Source organism: Pholcus phalangioides, unplaced genomic scaffold, assembly GCF_987345545.1.
Source record: "Pholcus phalangioides strain wild (caught in Gottingen) unplaced genomic scaffold, Ppha-v1.0 ptg000039l_1, whole genome shotgun sequence".
Lineage (NCBI taxonomy): Eukaryota > Metazoa > Arthropoda > Arachnida > Araneae > Pholcidae > Pholcus > Pholcus phalangioides.
Genome location: NW_028301625.1, coordinates 13,670,546 through 13,692,451, shown reverse-complemented (window position 1 = coordinate 13,692,451; position 21,906 = coordinate 13,670,546). Strand labels below are relative to the sequence as shown.

At 35.7% G+C, this 21,906-nt stretch overlaps 1 protein-coding gene across 4 annotated transcripts in view; it reads right to left on the bottom strand.

Moving 5' to 3' along the window:
- LOC149065606 (twitchin-like) overlaps window positions 1–21,906 on the bottom strand; it is an 834,903-nt gene that overhangs the window by 524,981 nt on the left and 288,016 nt on the right. For all 4 annotated transcript variants that reach the window (XM_089253452.1, XM_089253454.1, XM_089253453.1 and 1 more), the window contains 4 exons: window positions 13,069–13,374; window positions 11,986–12,288; window positions 2,700–2,981; window positions 542–847 (listed from right to left, as the gene is read on the bottom strand). In XM_089253452.1, the coding sequence (XP_089109578.1) occupies window positions 542–847; window positions 2,700–2,981; window positions 11,986–12,288; window positions 13,069–13,374 (1,197 nt within the window). The remainder of the gene's footprint in view (window positions 1–541; window positions 848–2,699; window positions 2,982–11,985; window positions 12,289–13,068; window positions 13,375–21,906) is intronic.

The window sequence follows — 21,906 nt, the reverse complement described above, 5'->3', positions numbered from 1 at the left end:
CAAAGCAGCAATAGAAATAAATACAAATACAAGGCCACAACAGGCAAAATGCCCAATGACGTGGCTGAGAAAAAGGGCGACCAAAAATGACTAAAATAGTGGGCAAACAAAAATAGGGGGAAAAATATTAAAAAAGTAGGAATATTAAAATAGTGAAAAAAAATGGGAAAAATATTAAATGTCAGGTGGTTTCACCTGACAAACAAATTTGGCACCATTTGACAAAACAAAAGCCACATGGCAAACAGATAAAGTACCCAGCCTTTAGCTTCAGCTTATTGTAGCAAGAAGTTTCAGAGGTAAGTGAGTTGACCATACTTCAGCTCACCACATTAATCAAACTATTATTAAAAAATACCAAATTTTCCATTTAATGTGCCGAATGTGGGGGGAACCAATGTTATCCACATATAACGAGCAATATTCATTTGAAAAATTTTAAAAATGCGATTCAGCTTTCATAAAACTTAGGTGCACTTAACTGATACAAGGGATGAAAATCTGAAAAAGACAGTCCTGAAAAAGACAGTCCATAGCTCACCATAAGGGTTTTTAGCAATTATAGGTTTCAGTGTCTCTAATGGCTCAGATTCCCCTTCTTCATTAACAGCAGCAACTCTAAATTGATATTCTTTTCCTGGAGTCAAACCAGTTACTTCTATTTCTGGTTTATCTCCAGAGACTTTTCCAACTCGTGTCCATCTTCCTGTTTCTTTATCATATTTTTCAACTTCATACAGCTGTATTGGACTGCCACCATCATCACTTGGTTTATTCCACTTTAATTTGCAACCTTCTTTATGCACATCACTAACTTCCAATGGTCCTTCAGGTTTTGCTGGTTTTCCTAAAAGAAATTTTCAAGATTAATGTTCACAGTAAATAAGTACTAGAAGTCAAAAGTCAAAATTCGTTCAGCGATAGAGAGGTATAATCTGGTGTTCATTTCATTCACAATGTTATAAAGACCTATATTTTTTAAATAAAACAACAGCAGAAACCTCTCTATATCCTGAAACTGACTGGAGTTAAAATAATGTCAAGATAGAGAGTTTTTGAAAAATAGAATTTTCAGGTAAAAAAGAAAATCACAGAAGTAATAACAAAAATTTCAAACAAGAAAATGGAATAAAATACATGTGTAAGTGAAACCGAATATGATTTTTGAAATTCACTCAGCTTCTGGGAACAGTCCCTGGCAGAATTTTTATTACACAGAATTTGTCTTCAGAACCCCCATTTTGTGTATGCCAATAGACAATTTTCATTTAGAGGGAGTATTAAAAAAAATTATAAGTTCCAAATTTATTCAATAGGTGTAACCACTAAACAAGGGCGTAGCCAGGGGGGGGGGGGACTTGGGGGTCTGGTCCCCCCCCGAAATGTGAGAAAATGACCGAAAAAAGGGAAAAAGATGGCCAAATCCATTGTTCTGTCACTTTGGTCCCCCCCCCGAAATGAAAGTGGTCCCCCCCCGAACGAAATTTCTGGCTACGCCCGTGCCACTAAATATGTACTCTGTACTAGTACTGTGGGCTATGTATCAATTTATAATAAATCACTGATGTAAGGTCTACACTGATATCCTGATTTCACGATTCTGAAAATGGCGATGTATCATTCATTCCAATGTCTAACATTGCAATGTCGATATAGTGAGTGCGCTTGCACAATGTTGCTACACAAGATTCCACTAATACAGTGAATGTGTTTGCATGATGTTGTTACATTAGACTCCATGACATTAAACATCAGAGTTGAAATGACGATGCGATATAGCAAGGGCACTTGTGCGATGCATGATATAGATGGAATCTGATGTAACAACATCAGAGTTGAAATCACGTCAATTTAGTGAATAACAAGCAAGGTCCAAAATCAAATTGTACATATAATCTTGCACACAATACCAGTTTCCTTCAAAATCTCACAGAGACAATTGAATTCAAATCATTGCTTCAACATATAATATAAAGTTTAAAGGTTCTCTACCCACAGGCAGGAAAAAAAAGCAAGAGGATAAAATGTTTTTCCAGAAGAGATAGAAAAGAAGTTAAGAGCTGGTATTGGCTTTATTTTCAACAATGGAAAAATGAGGGTCTCTCCTCTTTAGATCCCTTCATCTATTTACTCAGAGGGCAGGTTCAGTGACCTTGGCCAACATTGTTTTCCAGTATGTTCAATCCCACCCTTCAACTGATAAGACATTTCTCTCAGTAGGGGATCTGGAGGAAAATACTGAAAGGATTTTTTTTTCTCTCCCAGGGGATCTGAAAAATAATCTTCTATGGAAAAAAGTGAAGATAACCATACATAATCATACCACTTGAATGTAGATTTATCCTATTTGATTTTTTTCCCCTTTCAGATTTTCCCTGACTTTTCCCAAGTATTTAGAATTTTCTCAGACTTTTGACGAATATTTCAAATTTTCCCTGAGCGTTTTCCAATTTCCTGACTTTCTCTGATTTTTCCTGACTTTCTCTGATTCTCCCTGACTTTCCAGGTCACTGGGAACACTGTAGTTGTTTCTAATGTATTAATAAGTTCACATTAACTGTGTAATGGATTAAACCTCCATTGTGTTTTCTTGCACGCAATGGTGTTGAATACTTCTTTATGACTGCCTTGCGATTCGGTTATTTTAATTATTAAATTTATCCCTTTCAACATAGAATTATACAATAATAATGACTCACCTAAAATTGTAACATCCACTGTCGCAATGTCTTTTCCAGATGCATTTGTTGCAGTGATAGTGTATTTTCCAGAGTTTTTTCGTTTAGCTTTATTCAAACTAAAATCTGTGTGATAATCTTTATTTTCAATAGAAATATGATCATCATTCACACACTTATGTCCAGAAAATGTCCATATTATCTCTGGTGGTGGTTCACCTCTGACATCAACATCAAATTTCACAGATCTGCCCACTTTTATCATTATAGCCTTCAGATTGGTCCTATCAATTGCAGGCTTCACTATAATTAACATTGGAAAACATATCATTAAGACATGTATGTTTTTTATTTTCATAAATTATTTATAATGCTTTACTTACAGTTTAAAATGAATGCTGTAATGTCCAATACCCAGTTTTAAATAATTTTTAGCATCAAATGATTTTACAAGTATTTTATTGCTTTATACCAGTGTATTGTACAGCATTAAAATGTAATTGAATTGATAAATATGGTGAAATGAAAAGCACAAAAAACTGAAGCTGATAAATCTTTATATTATACAGTGAAATCTCACTGCACAATGATATCTAATATAATTAGAACTCTCTATGATCATAATTTTTATTCTTGTATTTGGAATTCCTAGTAGTCTATTGTTCAACTCTCCTTGAAACAACAATATGGTTTACCGATGATAACTCCCTTCATTATGATAGTTTTTGAGTAGTTGCAATATTGTTTGTTTTTTTTTTAGGTTTTTCAAATTTCACCTACAAACTACTTTTAAACACTTACTGAATTTTTAGAGTGTGCATAGAGTGTGTTATTGGCATTTTGCACCATCTACCTCTTTTTGCATAAGGCAGCAGACAGTCTTACATTCAACCAAAGAAGCGCTTTTGCAATTTTTTGAATTACTGAGGTTCCATGCAGAAGGATGATTGATGATTTTTGAGAATGTCTGACACCACTCATTTATTTGCTACTGTAGTAGGTTGAGGGTGCTCCTGTCAGTCACTGAGGCCATCTTAACAGCATCAAATTAGTAATTAAAATTAGCATCATAGTCCCACTTCAGGCAAAGGTACTTTTCTAGGGCCCCATACCAGTGTTTATAAAATGGTGTAGCATCAGTCAGCAGTCCATGAGTCCAACATTACACGAATATAGGACATGGGAAGAAATGTAATTGTGGTGTCTTTACAAGAAAAAGAACTGATAAAACTGATAAGGGCTTTGCGTAGGACATACAACACCACCTGGTGTTATGTAGGGGGAACTCACAAAGTTCCACCCTAGACATTGAGAAGACAAGATGTCTGGACCTTCTACTCTGGCTATATAAATTCTTGCCTATCTATATATGTATATAATCAATCTCTAACATAATAATAAATACTTATCCAAGAAAATACCCATGTGTCATCCATTCAGCAACCACAGTGAGAAAGAAACACGTCAACTGGCGACAAGCGGCTCATGGTAAAAATTGGATAGAGTATTTACTTGAAGACAGTAAAAGGTAAAAGAAAAGGTTTTTCATAAATCTCTGACTACGGAAAAGAGTTGATAAGACAGAATGAAGCTATCAAAGATCAACAAGGCATCACAAACCACAAAGTGATAGATCATGTTTGATAAATGTGATGATACTTCAAAGGCTTTGGATTCATTTATAGAATGTTTCAAGGCATTTTTAGACATCCAGAATGTCACAGAAGAAAAATTCACTTAAGTTTTAATTTTGAGAATTTCTGCAAAACTCTACAACTTATTGAAGATCCTTGAATTGCTTATTTGAAGAAGACCACACCAAGCTAGACAAAACAATAAAGATCACACTGGCAATGAAGAAAGCTGTAAAGGGGCGAATGAGATTATCGGGAAGCCAGCAGAAATGAAGGTAGTAAAAGTGAATAAGAAGGGGAAAAGGAAACTGCCCACGCAAAACAGAAACTACTCTGATGCAGCTGTTAAATATCTGCTGGGTATATGATGTACAGGGACAAATCATGATAAAGGATCCTGCAGATTTATTACTAGCAAATGTTGCTTCTATAAAGAAATCGCCCATACAGGAAAAGCCTGCTAAGCAACAAAGAAAAGAAGACTGAATCCACAACAAACAAGCAGAAAGATATTTCAGTAGCGGAAAGCGAAAATGATGTTCCCATGTATGGGTTAGAGCAGCGAGGGGGTTTCAACCGGTGCCCCGCGGAGCCCTTGGGGCTCCTTATGCACTTCCCAGGGGCTCAGCGGCGACTCAAGGAAAAGAAAATAAATAAGTAAATTTGACAGATAAATGAAAAAAAGAGGCATACAGGGTTCCGCAATAATAATTATATACAAAAAGGGCTCCTCGAGTCAAACAGGACTTCGATATTAAAATTATGTACTGAAAACGGCTCCGCAAGTCAAAAAAGGTCGAGAACCGCTGGGTTAGAGACAGTATTGAGTGAAGAGCAGAAAAAGGCTCTGATAATGGTTACTGTCAAAATAGACAGTAAACCATGAGTATGGAAGTTAATACGGGTAGAACAGTATCAGTAATGATCTTACAAAGATTCAGAAAAATCTCAAAGAAAAAATTCAACCTATGAATTTAATATTCTGGACATACAATGGGGGAAAAATGTCCCAGCATGATATGTCAAAAGTTGTACTTCTACTTAAACTTGGTGAGGGAAAATTCAGACACGATTTTTGGCCGTGAGTGGCTATACAAAAACCATATAGATTGGAACTCTCAAAATGCTGTGAGGACCACTAATCTAGACCATGGATCTTAAAAAATTGTTGAATGATTATAAAGAGATTTTTGAAAACAAATTGGGTCTGATCAAGAAATAGGAAGTGGAACTAAAGCTAAAACGAGATGTCTCAGAGTTTGTAGAGCGAGAACTGTGCCCTTTGCATTAAAAAACCGGGTTGAAGAAGAAATAGACCAGCTTGAAAAAGAAGGCAATATCAAACGAGTTGAAACTTCTGATTGGGCTACACGATTGGTCCTATGGTGAAACCAGACAGATCCATAATGTTATGTGCAGATTATTTTGTCATATTAAATCTGAAGCTATAGCATACTTTACCAATGTTCGAGGAAATATTCTCGTGTTTAAATGGGAGGTAAACGATATTCAAAACTGGATTTCAGCCATGCATATTTGCAAATGAAAGTGCACCACGACAGTCAAAGACTCCTACCCATAAACACACATAAAGGGTTATATGCCTGAAAAAGATTGATGTACGGCCTAACTGATGCTCCAGCAATATGGCAGCAGTATATTGATGGGTTATTCCAAGGAATAGATGATGTAAAAGTGTTTATGGATAAGGCCAAAGTAACCAGAACAAATGATGTGTTACATCTCGGGGCTTTGGAAAAGTTTTTTTTTAATTTCAGGAGCAAGGCTAAAATTAAATTTGAAAAAGAGCACATTTCTTTCTAAAAGAAATTTATTTCTTAGGTCACAAAATTAATGAATGGCCTAAGTGAAACAAATGAGAAAATTGAGGCAATTTTGAAAATTCTTGCACTGAAAACATCCATGAAATAAAACTTTTTCTCAGAATGGTGAATTTCTATGGGAAATTTTGTCCTAATCGGCAACTGTTCCCTATCCTTTCAATAAACTCACAAAAAAAGATGTTCCGTGGTGTTGGTCTAAAAGTGTAAGACTGCATTCAAGATATAACAAAGAAGAAATTTGCTTAATACAAATCTTGATGCACTATGATCCTACACTACTTCTTACCCTTGCTTCCTATGCTTTTCTAGTGGGAATAGGGCAGTTATATCACATGTCTTACCCAATGGAACAGAAAGACCAATTGCCTTTACTTCTTGTATGCAGATGAAAACAGAACAGAGATATTCCCAGATTGACAAATAAGCTTTAACAATTATCTGGGCAGTAAAGAAATTTATGGTTTACTTGAAAGGCTGAAGATTTACTCTCATGACAGATCACAATTTTTTGATAATGATTTTTGGCTCAAAGGAAGGTCTACCAGTGTTGAAAGCTACCCAACTACTACATTATGCTTTGATCTTAAAAGCATATCAGTTCTGTAGCATCTATCGTAACACACAGAACCATGGTAATGCAGATTGTCTTTGTCGATTACCTCTAAAGTCAGAAGACTTAGTTGCCAAGGAAGACATAGGACTTTCCCAGTTGAATGAATCAAATCAAAAGTTAAATTTGATCAAGTTAAATTTGAACCTAAACATTTAGCAAAAGAGACTGAAAATGATGAAGAGTTAGGTCCATTGCAAAGGAAATTGAAAATTGTCAAACCTTTAGGACAGAAGGAAGCTGAATACAACTTCCAGTGTGGATGCATTATGCATGGCCAAAGAGTTTCTATTCCAAAGAAATTTAGGAATCAAATTCTTGATGAACTCCATCAAGGCTATCTGGGCATTGTTAAAATGAACACAATTGCTAGATCGTATGCCTACTAGAGGAACATTGATAGCGATATCAAAAATGCTGCAAAAACACCATTGGGAATATGAGAGTGCTCCATGGGAGAGAATTCATGTGGAAGCGTTTAATTTTGCAGGTCCCATATTTGAGCACATGTTTTTGGTCATAGTTGATGCTCATTCCAAATGGATGAAGGTATATCCAATGAAATCAACAAACACGTTCAAGACAGTTGAATGTCTCTGGCACTTTTTCTCTCATTTTGCGCTTCCCTTAGTGTTAGTGAGTGACAATAGTCCTCAGTTCACATCACACAAGTTTCAGATATTCATGAGGAATTGATTATGGAATAAAGCACAAAAACACGTATTCCTTTCAAACCATCAAGCAACGAGGAGGCAGAGCGATACATTCACATAACAAAACAATCCCCTCGGGCAATGCAAAGATTTCCTGGAACATGTACCTAAAAGTGAACACCTTTCTGCTGAATTACAGAAAAGTGCTGAATGTGACTACTATACAAAGCCCAGGAATGTTATTCCTAAAACAAGAAATCCAAACTAGAATAAATCTAGTCTTGCCTAATATAAAGAACAGGATTCAAGAAAGAATCAGAAAAAATGTTACTGACTTCTATAATCAAACTTTTGAACCAAGAGATTGAGCGGCTGTTCAGGATTTCTGGCAGATATAGATCTGCCAATAACAGATGAAAGTTTGGAACTGTTCTGTTAGTTTTACACTAAACAGTAAATGTAAATGGAACTCTCTTCTGATGTCATGCTGATCAGCTGAGAGCAGGTGGCAATTAAGTTCAACCAACTCTGATGATACCTAGAGTTCTAGGTAATATTTCATCAACTCCTGTTGCTGTGGACTGAGGTACAGATTTCTCCAGAGGTAAAGACAACTCCAGCAGAGATCAACTGTGCTCTACCAACACCAGCATGGGAATTGGAGATATCCATCAATCCCATTCCCTTGAGATGCTTCCAACATACAAGGGAAGCTGTTTCTGTCTGGTTGGATCTTTGAAATTAGCAGGGAGGAATGTGGTGTCCTAACAAGAAAAGAACTGATAAGACTGATAACATGTCTGGATCTCATGCTCTGGCTGTATAAATTCTTGCCTATCTATGTATGTATATAATCAATCTAAGTGTAATATAATAATAAATATTTTTTCAAGAAAATACCCCTGTTTCATACCCCACATTTGGCACACCAAAGTGTGAAAGAAACAGGATTATAGGCTATATAAATTCTTGCCTATCCATATATGTATATAATCAATCTAAGTGTAATATAATAATAAATATTTATTCAAGAAAATACCTGTGTTTCATACCATACATTTGGCACACCAAAGTGTGAAAGAAACACGTTAGTAATGAATCCCAACCATTATAACATTACGTTGTAGCTACCTATCAGTGTATATTAACCTCAGGCTATTTAAAATTATAGTTTCATTCCCAGGGGTGCCACCATTGTTTAAAGCATGGGAATTCAAAGCATGGGTTTCCAATGCAAAGTTTCATGTGGAACCCTTGTTAGTAATAAAGCTGTTCTGTGGAGCATTTAATAATAACAAGGCTGTTCTACATAACTCAAACAAATTTTTGAATATTTACCCAAAAAAGTTTGTCTCTACTACCGTCTCAACAGCATCATAGCCCCAGGGCAAAATGAAAGAAAGCTTCGGCGCCACTGCTTATTATACATATTTATTGCCATTGATCATTGTTCCAGATATTATCGTGGACGACTCTATTCAAACGAAGCCTTCACAAGGAGATGGGGTCAGCAAGACTCCAGTTCAGTGGCCAGAAATGATTCTCATCATTTTTTGTTTTTCACATAATGAACTCATAAAAGAGGGGCCTGTGAAGAGTCTAACTTGGGGGTCCACCTGAAATCTCAGCCTAGGGCCCTATTGGAGGATGTGGAGCCATGGGTCTCGGCAGGCGAGTAGCCAGAAATTTTGTTTGGAAAGGGACCACTTTCATTTTGGGGGGAACTAAAGTGCTAGAACAATAAATTTTGCCATCTTTTTCCCTTTTTTTGGTCATTTTCTCACATTTTGGGGAGGACCCAAACCCCTAAGTAGTCCCTCCCTTAACTACGGCCTTGGGTCTCAGTGCTGTGGCTGGTTGAACTTATGGTTGGAACTCGAGTTTGGAGCTCAGTCAGACTATTGGGAGGCATATTCAGAAATCAAGAGCTTTGATTATAACCATGTACAGAAGAAAAGCTCCTGTACGGAACTCTGACATATGCTTTAACTGAAATAATCATGATACTAGTCATTGAACCATAGGTGTTCATCTGTGTTGCTGGTGAATATCTCCCAAGTATTAGATGAGTATTCTCAATGTTACAAGTGAGCACCATGAACCCCAACAAGAGTGGAGCTGACAGGGCTCTAGCACAAGGGCCAGGAACAAATCACATTATTTTTGTTTTTTACACCATAAATTCAATATAGTGGAGAGCCCACTAACAGTGGCGTCTGAGCCGAGGGTGCTGTGGGTGCTCTAAGACCCACAGAACTTTGCAGAACAGATTTGAGGAGCACTCCCAGAATTGAATCCCAAATGACAATTTCCTGCATAAAGTTGAATCTGAGAACCCAAGGGTCTGAAACACTTCTCATGCCTATACCCACCAAAGATCTCAGTCTTGGGGGGCTTGGCTCCAGGATGGAGGGGCCTAATGAGCACTGAAATGCTCGCAGAGAAAGGAGAAAAATTATTCCAGCATGAAATGTGCCCTCTAACATTTTTTTTTAAAGAAAAGTTAAGAAGAGGGCACAATGTTTTTTATTTCATATACACAGACCTATTGCTTCTTTATGCAGAGAATTTTGATATCTGTGATGAAATAACATACACTTTATACAATATATAGGGAATTTTTTTCTGCACAGCAAAACACTATGTACACTGTAGCATTCTCAGTCATTCTTAGACTCTAAACATCCATATTTTGTAAACTTACTCAACATGAAAAAATGATTTCTTTCACAGTCACTTTCATCCATAACCAATTAACGGGTAAAAATAAAATTTCATCAGCACAAATATGCCTTCCTCGAAATATTGAAAATAACTACACTGCATACTATGATATAATATATAGGAAACATAATTGAACTAAAACTCCTTCCGTCACTTATCAAATCAAAACACAACTCTTGTAATTCTACTCCAAGTGGGAGTCAGTACACCTTGGTTTTTTCCAAATTGATTCTGGTCTGGGTCATTTTTAACATTTACAACCTTGGAAATATTAAAAAGTGTTTCAACTTGCTAACGTTTTTCCGATATTTAAGAAGGGTAGCAGAGACGCTGTATCCAATTATCGTCCAGTGAGTTTGATGAGCTACCTCCCGAAAATTTTGGAAATTATTATCAAAAGGCAGTTGGCAGGGGCGTAGCCAGAAATTTCGTTCGGGGGGGGACCACTTTCATTTCGGGGGGGGGGGACCAAAGTGACAGAACAATGGATTTGGCCATCTTTTTCTCTTTTTTTGGTCATTTTCTCACATTTCGGGGGGGGGGGGACCAGACCCCCAAGTCCCCCCCCCCTGGCTACGCCCTTGGCAGTTGGTGAAGTGGATAGACGAGAATAATGTATTGTCGGATAATCAGCATGGGTTCAGGAAGGGGAAGTCATGTGTAATTAACATCGTTTGCTTCTATTATCACGTGACTAAGGTTTTGGGTAAGGGCAAAAATGTAGATGTTGTTGTTTACTTTGATTTCCAGAAGGCATTCAATCGGGTCAAACATGATAAACTCTTGAAGCGTTTACATTAGATTGGGATTGGGAACAACTTGCTGAATTGGATAAAATCGTGGTTAAGAGATAGGTCACATCGAGTTATGGTGAACGGGGAATTCTCTGGTTGGACAGGCCTCACAAGTGGAGTTTCTCAAGGAAATGTCCTTTGCCCCATACTTTTTCACTTTTTATCAATACACTCGATCAGGGTATCGATGGGATTGCTAACAAATTCGCAGATGACATGAAGCTAATGGGGGTAATTGGGAATCAAAGTGATAGGGAGTTGCTCCAGACCAACTTAAACAGGATTGCAGCATGGACAAATGAATGGAGCATGACGTTTAGCACTGACAAGCGCATTGTCACTCATTTTTATTCGAACAACCCACGTTTCTCTTACGAGTTGAATGGTGTCACTATCTAAAATACAACTAGGGTGACCGATTTGGGATTCTCATTGAAGAGCAGCTTAGGTTTTCTGAATATAATTCAGCGGAGGCAAAAAAGTGAATAGAATGCTTGTTTTTTTTTTCAAAAAGGTGTCTTCGCATACTCCTGAAGTTCAAGCGCAAATCACTAGGTAGTAAATTTCCCATGGCGATAGACATGAGTTATAGTCAGTTTGAAAAAAAGAAAGAATCATTTGGTAAGGGACAATTCTAGGTTATGGGGTTGCAGGGAATTCTTCTCTAATAGGGTTGTTAATAAATGGAATAGCTTACCCCCGGGTAGTAAATTCTAACAAAATTAACACATTTAAAAAGAGATACAATAAAGATGCTGGGGTAAATCAAGAAGCTATCCATACTTAGATTAAGATAACTATAAATATATTTTATGAGCATTGTATAATATTTTATCGTGCACATATCGTTTTGAGTTTTTGTAATAGCATTTTTAATTGGGTTGCTGTATTTTAGAAATATATGACTCCATATTTGTTATAAGCATCTTCTTCTCAGGCACCTCATTGGACATTTTGCTTGTTGTTACCTTGTATTTGTATTCGTAAAATAAAATTTTTCTCAAAAAGTTCAACAAAAATATTCAGGTTCATGTTACAGGATACTTACAATGTCTGTGCTTGACTGTGTGATTTTCTGTTGGGTCACTTGGCTCACCAGTTCCTGCTTTATTCACAGCACGTACTCTAAACTGTACAACTGAATTCTCTTTTAAATTCTCAACTGTTGTTCTACATTTTGTATCATTTGTAGTCAAAACCTTTGCCCATGCTGCACTGAATCTGTCTTTCATTTCTATGATGTAATGAAGTATAGGCCTACCTCCATCACTATCTGGAGCAACCCATTTTAATTCTACCTTTGTGTTATCATAATCCACAATTTCTGGACGACTAGGTTTTCCTGGTTCATCTAAAAAAAAACAAATATATAAGACATTTGAGTATTTTTAAACAAAAAAAATCTACTAATGTAAATTTTTTCATCCAAGAAATAAATATGCAGTTTTGTGGCGTGGTTCTATGTTAGCTGTTAAATTTTATATTAAATACACCATACAGTCAAATATTTATTAGTCAGTGGTGCTGTACAAAAACTTCAAATAATTGTTAGTTTGGTTCATTGAAAATTATGATTTTGGAGGAAGAAAAATATATATTTGTCAAAAGAACACTGCTATTTACGAATATTGTTAGTAAACAAAAATTCAAGCTATTGAAAATAAAGAAATTAATAAGGTTTTGAATTTTCTCTAATGTGTAATCATATTTGATCATTGAGTTATTATATGTTTATAAAGAAAATAGAAAAAAAGAGAGGAGGAAAGACATTTATTGAATTATGTATGCAGCACATTTAATTCCTCACTAGACAAATGTTTTTTTTCTTAATTCATCTTGTACCTGAAGGAAGAAAACTTCAAGTTAAAAAAATTTTAACATTAAAATAATATTGAATGTTCTGTAGCCACATGAAAACTTAGACTAAATAGATATTTTACAGATCAAAATGTGAGTTATTGCAATTGATTGTATATTATACTTAACCAATACATATATTCCAAAACAGCCAATTATTATGCATAATATAACCAATTTATCACATTCGTCATAACATATATGTTAATAAACTTCAGAAAAATTATTATAGGAAGAAATATATATGTATAAAAAATATTAAATATTTGAATACCATAAGGATTTTTGGCAGTTATAGCTTCTTCTGTAACTAAAGGAGGTGATTCTCCATCTTTATTTATTGCCTTGACTCTGAATTTATAATTTTTTTTAGGGGTCAATCCATCCACAGTGAATGAATCTTCATGTGGCCCAACTTCACCAGCAGGAACCCAGCGACCAGTGTCTGTATCCATTTTTTCAATTACATATCCTTTCAGCTCCTGACCTCCAGTATCTTCTGGCTTTCTCCATTTCAGTTTCACATGATCAGCACGTACTTCTTCTGCTTTCAATGGTCCTTGAGGAGCAGTAGGTTTATCTGAGACAAAAAGACAATGCCAAATTAAGAAAATTGTAGGCATGAGATGAAATGTATTCTGTGTGTAACTTAATGTTTCATATGTCAAATATTCTTCTTGGGAAGAATTTTGTTTAAATATTCTTCCTAGGAAGAATTTTGTTTGCAAGAAAAATTTTCTTAGCAGTAATTTTCTTGAAATATGTTTTGAATATATATTCAAAACATATTTCAAGATATATATAGTATAATATAGTATAATTAATTTATCTGAAAAAAACTGTGTGTGTGTGTATATATATATATATATATATATATATATATATATATATTTGTCCTTCAAATAATTTTCTAAAATAGAAACAGACTGCTATATGATTAATATATTTTGTCAATTGACATTTTTACTGAGATTCCGTGGACCTTGATAAACAATCACTGGCAATAAATTGTTGATCTATTGATAACTACAGCAATGCCCTAAAAACAGGTAGCAGGTGGGACTGACAATAATCATGTATGTCAAGAAAGTCACAAGGGTACAATTTTCACACAAATATATAGGTGAACCCTGTTATAGCACCCCCCCCCCCCCAATGTTGCACAAACCCTGTTTAGTGCCAGAAACTCTTTCAGTGAACAAATCTTCCATTTCTAGGGATTACACATGTTAAACTGTGATTCGATGTAACTCCAAACTCATTATAGCACCAAAATTCTGAAAAATACATGGTGTTCAAATGTTTATATAAATATTATTTAACTGGGACAAAAACTTGGGAAAAGACCTGCTTTTGCATAAAAATTTCAGTCAAAATGGAAGCTATTCCTGCATAATGTTCTCTATGAAGTGGAAGAGAAACTTGTCGCACCACAGTTATTTTCTACACAGAAGGGCCAATTTGACTGGAACCTACAGTTTATTGCTGATGTCGAATGCTGCTTGAACTTGCTGTGACTTGTTTGGGGGAGAGAATTTCTGTTATAGCAATGAGTTCTGCTGTCATCTTGTTGTCTTTTCTGTTGTACTTCCGTGTCAAGAAAGATTCTGAGTAGGATTAAGTGGGCATTGGACTCATAACACCTCTAATCATCCTTTGGTACTATAAGCAAGTGTCAGATGTAACAAGCTATTATCCTTGTTGAACATCTTGACGTATGGGCTTTTAGTAACAAATTTGTTTCATATAGAATTGAAGTACCAGCGATATATCTAAAATAGTAGTATTTTTGTTAACATATTGAGGAAATTCAATCTTTCAATTCTTTATTAACATATTGAATGAAAACATTCATTCTCATCTTGATGGCGGTAGGGACTGGATGTGTTTTTATCACACTTCACTGGACGGCCAATAGCTGTAGTTTTAGTCGGGATCATTGCTGAAGGATTACAGAGGATTTATTTGTGGCATCGGTGCAATATTTTGTGACTTGCTTCATTCTCATGAGATTGAGTTAGAGTGTTTATTTATTTATTTGTTTGAGTCACTCTTCTGTGTTTTCTTTAGTTTTCTAGATTGTGTGTTTATTATTCTCTTTAGTTTGATTTCGCCACCAGATCTTTAGGACAGCTGTTTTTGGATTTGCGAGTTGAGTGTTTTTCATTACTCTTTATTTATGTAATTTTCATTGTGTATTTGACAACTTCATTTTCGCTGTACTTTCACCAGATTTTTTCATTGTTTCTTTTTTGATAGTGAATTTTTTTTGCCCAGGTGCTTGTATAGGAGGGAATATCTGGTTCTTTGTTTACCGCAATTCCGGTGTTTTTCCCGCTTCTTTGATATAATTTCATGGGTTTTTTGAGCATTAGTGTTAGCAAATAGTCTAGACTATTTTACCCAGGTATTCTCAGTATTTTTCGTTATTTTGCTTTGGGCTTAATTGTTTTAGTGTTGGGAAATAAGATATCTACTACAAATAAGCATAAACTGTATTTTGTATCTTAATAATTTTTAGGGGTGGGTGTGTACGTATTTTTTTTTTTAAGTGATCCTCACGTATTCCCAAGGGATCAGCATGATCCGTCCAGGGAATTTGTTAGTGTTAGTAAACATCCATGCCTGAACCGGGATTCGAACCCAGACCTGCACAGTGAGAAGCTAGTTCCCTAACCACTCGACTGCCGGGCGGCTTGTATTGTATTTTTTATATATATATTTCTTCTTTGCGTGATTAAGTGTTGACAATTTTATTTTACTTTGTTTTTCATATAATCTTTTATGTATATTTTGCATTGTAATATTATATTGTTAGTTTTAATATTTTCTTTGAAGATTTGCATTGTAAAGTATCTTAGGTTATTTTAATTTGTTGTTAACAACTCTCTTTCTCTTATCTTTATGAGTGTTCTTTATTTTGTTTCTTATCCAGCTTAAGCATTAGTACGCCTTGACCTTGATTAGTCTCGTGTAGTGATTGTGACGGGAGGTTTCCCTGAACTAAGGGAGTAGTAGTCAATAGTTTCAAGTGTAAGGTTTGTGAGGGCCTAGGTATAATGGAGCCACCTGTTGTTGAAGAAGCAATCTCCACGAACAACAATAATTTAGAGGGGGAATGGGTGGTTGAGGATAAGGTAGAGAGGGATAGGGGTGTAATTGCAATGTTAAATTTGCAGGTGTTGTAATTTGCAATTCTATAGTTAGGGAACTAGGGAACAGGGTGTCAGGACTGGTGCCAGACATGAGGCGATGAGGCAGCCGCCTAAGACGGCATGATTACAGGGGCAGAATTTTTATGACAGATTTGTTATGATGGATTTATCTCACTCTCGGAAATGTTTACGCATCAAAATCATTTTTAAGGAAAAGCACGAGTGGATAAATAAGCGTAGGTAAATATAATAATTTGTAGTGTACAAATGTTCTATTCAACTCTTTGCTATTCAATGCTTAATTTATCTTAACATACCTCCTTTCTTGCACTTCCAAAATATGGCATCTATTTCTAGAGAAGCTGGTTTGTGAAAAAAATGAGGTTCTTCCTCTTTTTTGTTAAAGATCTTTTCACTCTTTATCAAAAATTTTCCGAATGACTTTCCTTCCGTTAGTCAATTCCTCCAGAACAAATTTGGATTTCTTGTTCATCTCCCGACAAATGCCTCTTTCAGCCAACATCATAATAGAATCTCTAGTGTTGTGCTGTTTGGCTCTGGAATGTTTTGACTGCCCATTTCTGCATACTTATATCAGTATTCTATATCAGGGTGAAGTTTCTTGCGGAACTCTTGATGATAATGAGGCTGTTCCACAGAACTCAAACAAATTTTTGTATATTTAATCCAAAAAAAAGCGTGTCCCTACTGCTGCCCCAACAAAATTATAGCCCCAGGGCAAAATGAAAGAGGGCCTGGGCAGCACCTCTTAATTTGCATATTTATTGTCATAAATCATTGTGCCGGATCTTATCATGGAAGCTACTATTCCATGCAGGACTTAGGTCCTTGCATGGCCCCACAAAAAGAGTGGGTCAAGCAGAGCTCCTGCCCGGGACCCGATATAATTCTCATGAGATGTGATTCTATTTTTGTTTTTCACACTACAAATTCATATTAGGAGGGCATGATGAGTTTGAACTGGGGGCCCACCAAAGATCTCAGGCTAAGGCCTTACTGTGGGATATGGGGCCATGGGTCTCTATGCTATGCCTGGTTGAAATAATGGTTTGGATGGACAAGGCTGGAGCCCTGTCAACCTATTGGGAGGCATATTCATGGATTGAGAGCAATGACTATAACCCTCACCAGAAGAAAGCACCCACACAAGAACTATGACATATAGCTTTAACTGAAATAATCATTGTTAATCATTGAATCAATCATAAGGTGTTCATCTGAGTTGTCGATGAATATCTCTTGAGTATGAAATCAAGCACTTCTATCCTCAACGGTTTAAGTGAGCACTATGACCCCCTACAAGGGTAGGGCTCTAGCCAGACACGGATCCAGGGTGATGCATTGGGGGGCATTTTTTACAATGAAGGCAGTGGCGTCGGAGCCGGGGGTGCTCAAGCACCCACGGTAATTTGTGACATGGATCCGAGCACCCCCAGAATTGATCCAGAAATTAAAATTTCCGATATAAAACTAAAGACGAGCACCCACAGTTTCGAAAAACTTCCGATGCCCCTGAATGAAGGTGTCGAGTGGTGAGGCCCAACCTAGTGTCCATGCACCACACGTACTTAAAATATAAAAATTAATATTATTTAAAACTTTAAATTAATTTAAAATTAAATTTAATAAAAAATTGAAATTACAATTACTTAAAAATTGAAATTGAAATTAATTAAAAATTGAAATTGAAATTAATTAAAAATTGAAGGTATTTGAAAATTAAAACTAAATTAAAATTTATATTTATAAAAATTAATAACCGTTATTAATTATGCCCAACCTAGTGTCCAGGCAACAAACATACTTAAAATATAAAAATTAATATTTTAAAAAATTAAGAAATGAAATTATTTAAAACTTTAAACTAATTTAACATTAAAATTAATTAAAAATTAAATTTAATAGAAAATTGAAATTAAATTTAATAAAAATTGTAATTAAATTCAATAAAAATTGTAATTAAATTTAATAAAAATTGTAATTAAATTTAATAAAAATTGTAATTAAATTTAATAAAAATTTAAATTACAACTAATGAATTAGCTGTTTTCGACAATAAATTTGAACATATGTGCCAAAGTTATATTACCACAGTATCAAGAGCAATTTTACAAATAAATGAAAACTTTGCAGATGAAAAGAGAGCAGAATATCAAAGCATATAAAGAATTAATATTTGAAAATGGTCCTACAATCCTACTTGTTACTTCCTTCTCCTTGGTCGATAAAAATTAAAGGTCACAGTGAACCAGACAAAACCATGCGCACAAATAAAAATTCATCTGTATGTATTCAATAAATGCTTTTTATCAGCTTTTCAAGTCAAAGTATATAGATACTTTCTGTATAAATTTAATTTTTTGATCCCTGCAAAATTATTAAAAGTTTCCCTTTGTGACGTTTTGATAACAATTAGGTAAAATAATATGAATAAAATAAGGATCTCGGTCAATCAGATGAAATGAATTCTGAGCTAACTCGGATACCAAAAACCTCGTTTAATAGAAACGATCCTTGAATATTTGAAGAAAAAAAATTATCCAAAGCCCTGACCATGGCCCCCACATACTAGGATGCCAGCAGGTCCATGTGGGGCCCTCAATTGGTTCTGCTTGGCTCATACTAATTCATACCAGCTCAGTACTTGCCACCTGACACTATACCTGACCAAAGGGACTTCATTTCCATCAATGAGGGACTCCAAGGTGGTCCCTCTGTGAACTCTTCTTGTCTTGCTCAATACCGTATTTAGTATTTACCCATGGTCTGCTTGGCGTATGCACTGAAAAGGTTCGGAACCACTGCTGGTAAGTCAAGTGTCTACAGCCAAGCTACGCTCACTCCAGCAACTTTTCATGTTCACATATACGCTTCTAGGACTTGGTGATTTGTGTATGGATCATTAAGCACTCTTCTTTCAATTACTCACTTTCTAGACAGTTAATTTATCTTTCTGTTAACGATTTTAGAAATTCAATGAAAATTTTATAACACACTAAACCATTGGTGTACACAAGGGGGGGTTTCGGGTTCTAACCCTCCTTCAAACCGAGATTATAGTGTTATTTTGCAGGGGAAAAAAACGTAACCCCCATCTCCGAGAAGGAAAAAAAATCGAAAAACACCCTTGAGAAAATTCTGCGTTGTGTACGCCTAATGAATCAAACACCTCTCTTAACCCTTTCAAGGGCAGACATTTTCCCCAAACCCATATAAAACAATGTAAACAGGTGATATCTCACTATTGGGGATGCATCACCAGAAAGAGTTAAAATGAAAAGAAACACTGCAGTAACCCACCCATTTATGACATGTCTGTTACCTTTAACTTCCTCATTTACCTCTTATAATTTTCAAACGAGACAATAAAGTTAAAAAAATTCATTAAAAATTTTCAGCTCTGTACACCCAATTTATGAAAATTTTTGAGTTGGAATGCAATATTCTTTATCTTCAAATAAAGTTTCCCATACTATTACGTATAGAGACAGACTCGCAATAATCCCTCCAGTAATCCGGCGTTTTTAGGCCGGTTTTCTTCAAGCATAGAAGAGGATATCATATCAGTGCATATCTATGAGCAGAAGTTTTTATTATTTAAATGGGCTTTTTCAAACAACTTGCAGTAATTCAGGGATTTCGGTAATCCAGTACTAATAATTCATATCTCTATTAGTTCCAGAAATATTCAACTCGATCTGCCTTTTTTTTCCTTTGCTAATATTTTTTCAGTTTTTTTCCTCAATGTTTTTTTGCAACACTCAGATTTTAACCATCTGCATGCTCCGCAACTGAAGACAGTGTCCTCTTTACAGAGGGGCTTAGCCGGCTATAGCCCATGGAGGTAAGTTCAGAAGGTCTGCAAATTTGAGGAGTGAGTGGCCAAGAAAATTAGCAAAATAGGTAAAGGGCGGTGTAAATTTTATAATCCTGAATAAATCCATATCTGCCCAGACAGCAAGTGACCAGGTCAGTGAGTGACCTAGAGAGTTTGCAAAGACACGAGTGAGCAAAAGAGTGACTTAGAGCATGAGTAAGCATGTGAATGACCAAACAAGTGACCTAAAGAGCGAGCGCTCAGTTCAGTGAGTGGTCTAGAGTCAGCCGTCTGTATCTGAAATGTATCTTGGGCACCTTGGATAAAGTAATTTTTCTGAGGCTCCCTATCTGGCGAGACATGTTTACTTTCAAAAATTTTAACCAGATATAGTTATCATGAGAGAGAGAGGGGCTCCTCTGCATCTGAGGCCCCTGCTTGGGGGAATGCATTAAGACAACATTGCCTAAAGATGTGTAAGTAACCAAACAGTGACCAAAACCAGTGCCAAACATGTGTGTGACCAAAAGAGTGTGCAAGTATGTGAATGACTAAAAGAGTGACTTTAACACAGGTGTACTTGCAGGAGTGAGGGGGGCAAGCATAGTGTGGAGAATTCGTGGAAAGATTTGTCAAGAAAGATTAAAGTTAGACTAGCGTGGAAGAACAGCGGCGAAATTCGTGTAGCCTACAGGCAACAAAACCGTAAATGTGCTTCTGACTGAACATCAAAATTACTCTCAATCTTCAAACCTAAATTTCTTGTTCCGTTTCAAAGAAACAACTCATAAAGGATGAAAAAACTTTAATTTCGTAATAATTAAATATTTAACCTGTTTATAGTTATAGTTTTAATATTTAACCTGATTGGACAATTACTAATCAGGAAATATAAAATCTTGGAAACACGAATACACAAAATTCTGAATGGTAAATCTTGCTTATTCGAGTAGGAAATCAAGACAAAATATGAGAAAATGTTTTTTTAAATATTAAAATATATAACATTGAAAAGTTGTCCCTGGCAGAAAGTGTTCATTCACCCACAAAAACACTAGCAATGCTATGTTTGAAACACAAAAAACAAAATTAAAAATATTTTTTTTGAGTGAAAATTTTTGTTAAAGTCAATCATTCTGAATTCGGAATAAATGACAAAAATCATGAATTTATTACAATTTGACCATAATAATCAATTTATAAACTTGTAACATCCGAGAAAAAATGTTCAATCACCTCATCTTTGAGGAAAAAAGTGATCACTGTTTCAAACAAATGTGTTGACCTTGAATTATGCAAATTAAACTGTTCACAGAAGTGCAAAGTAGCCAGACAGTGTATAAAAAGTGAACCCAAAGGGTTTTTATCATCACAATTTTTTCTGAAGTGTATAAGAGATGGCTTCCAGAACATATGTTACTAATGATTTTAAAAAAACTGATACTTTCCATGTTCAAAATGATGTTTTCTCAATAGGAGGTTGCAGGAATCTTCAGCTTGTTCATCCTGTGCGCTGCCTATGAATGAAATATCGGAGGACTGGCACTGCAGAAAATTTTGCCTCAATCTGGTCGCCCTTGTAGTACCACAAAGAGAGATGATCGAAAACTGATCCCAATCACCAAGTGAAGTGCAACGTTCATGTCTGCAACCGTACTGTAAGCACTCGTTTGCAAGGAAATGGATTCAGGTACTGCAAATCAACACCTAAACCTCATTTAATCTGGCAGCAGAAGAGGTCTCAGTTGCTATGGAGTAGAAACCACGTCCACTGGGGCATGAATGATTGGAATAATGTCATTTTCAGTGATGAGTCAAAAATCAGCTTAGGGGACTGGGGATAGCTACAATAAATTCATCTGGAGAAAAACAGGAGAAAAGTTTAAAGATGAGCGCATTGATAAAAGGACTAAATTTCGTCGCTTGTTTACCATGTGGATTAGGGGAACAGATGGCAATGCCTCTTGCCACGACAGTAAAAAAGTTGAAAGGTATCTAAGAAGTTCTAACATTTCAACAATGGACTGGCCTGCCAACAGATGTAACCCAATCGAGAATGTTTGGTACCAGTTGAAGAAGAGGGTGGACTCCACACACACAAAAGGCCTAATAACAATGG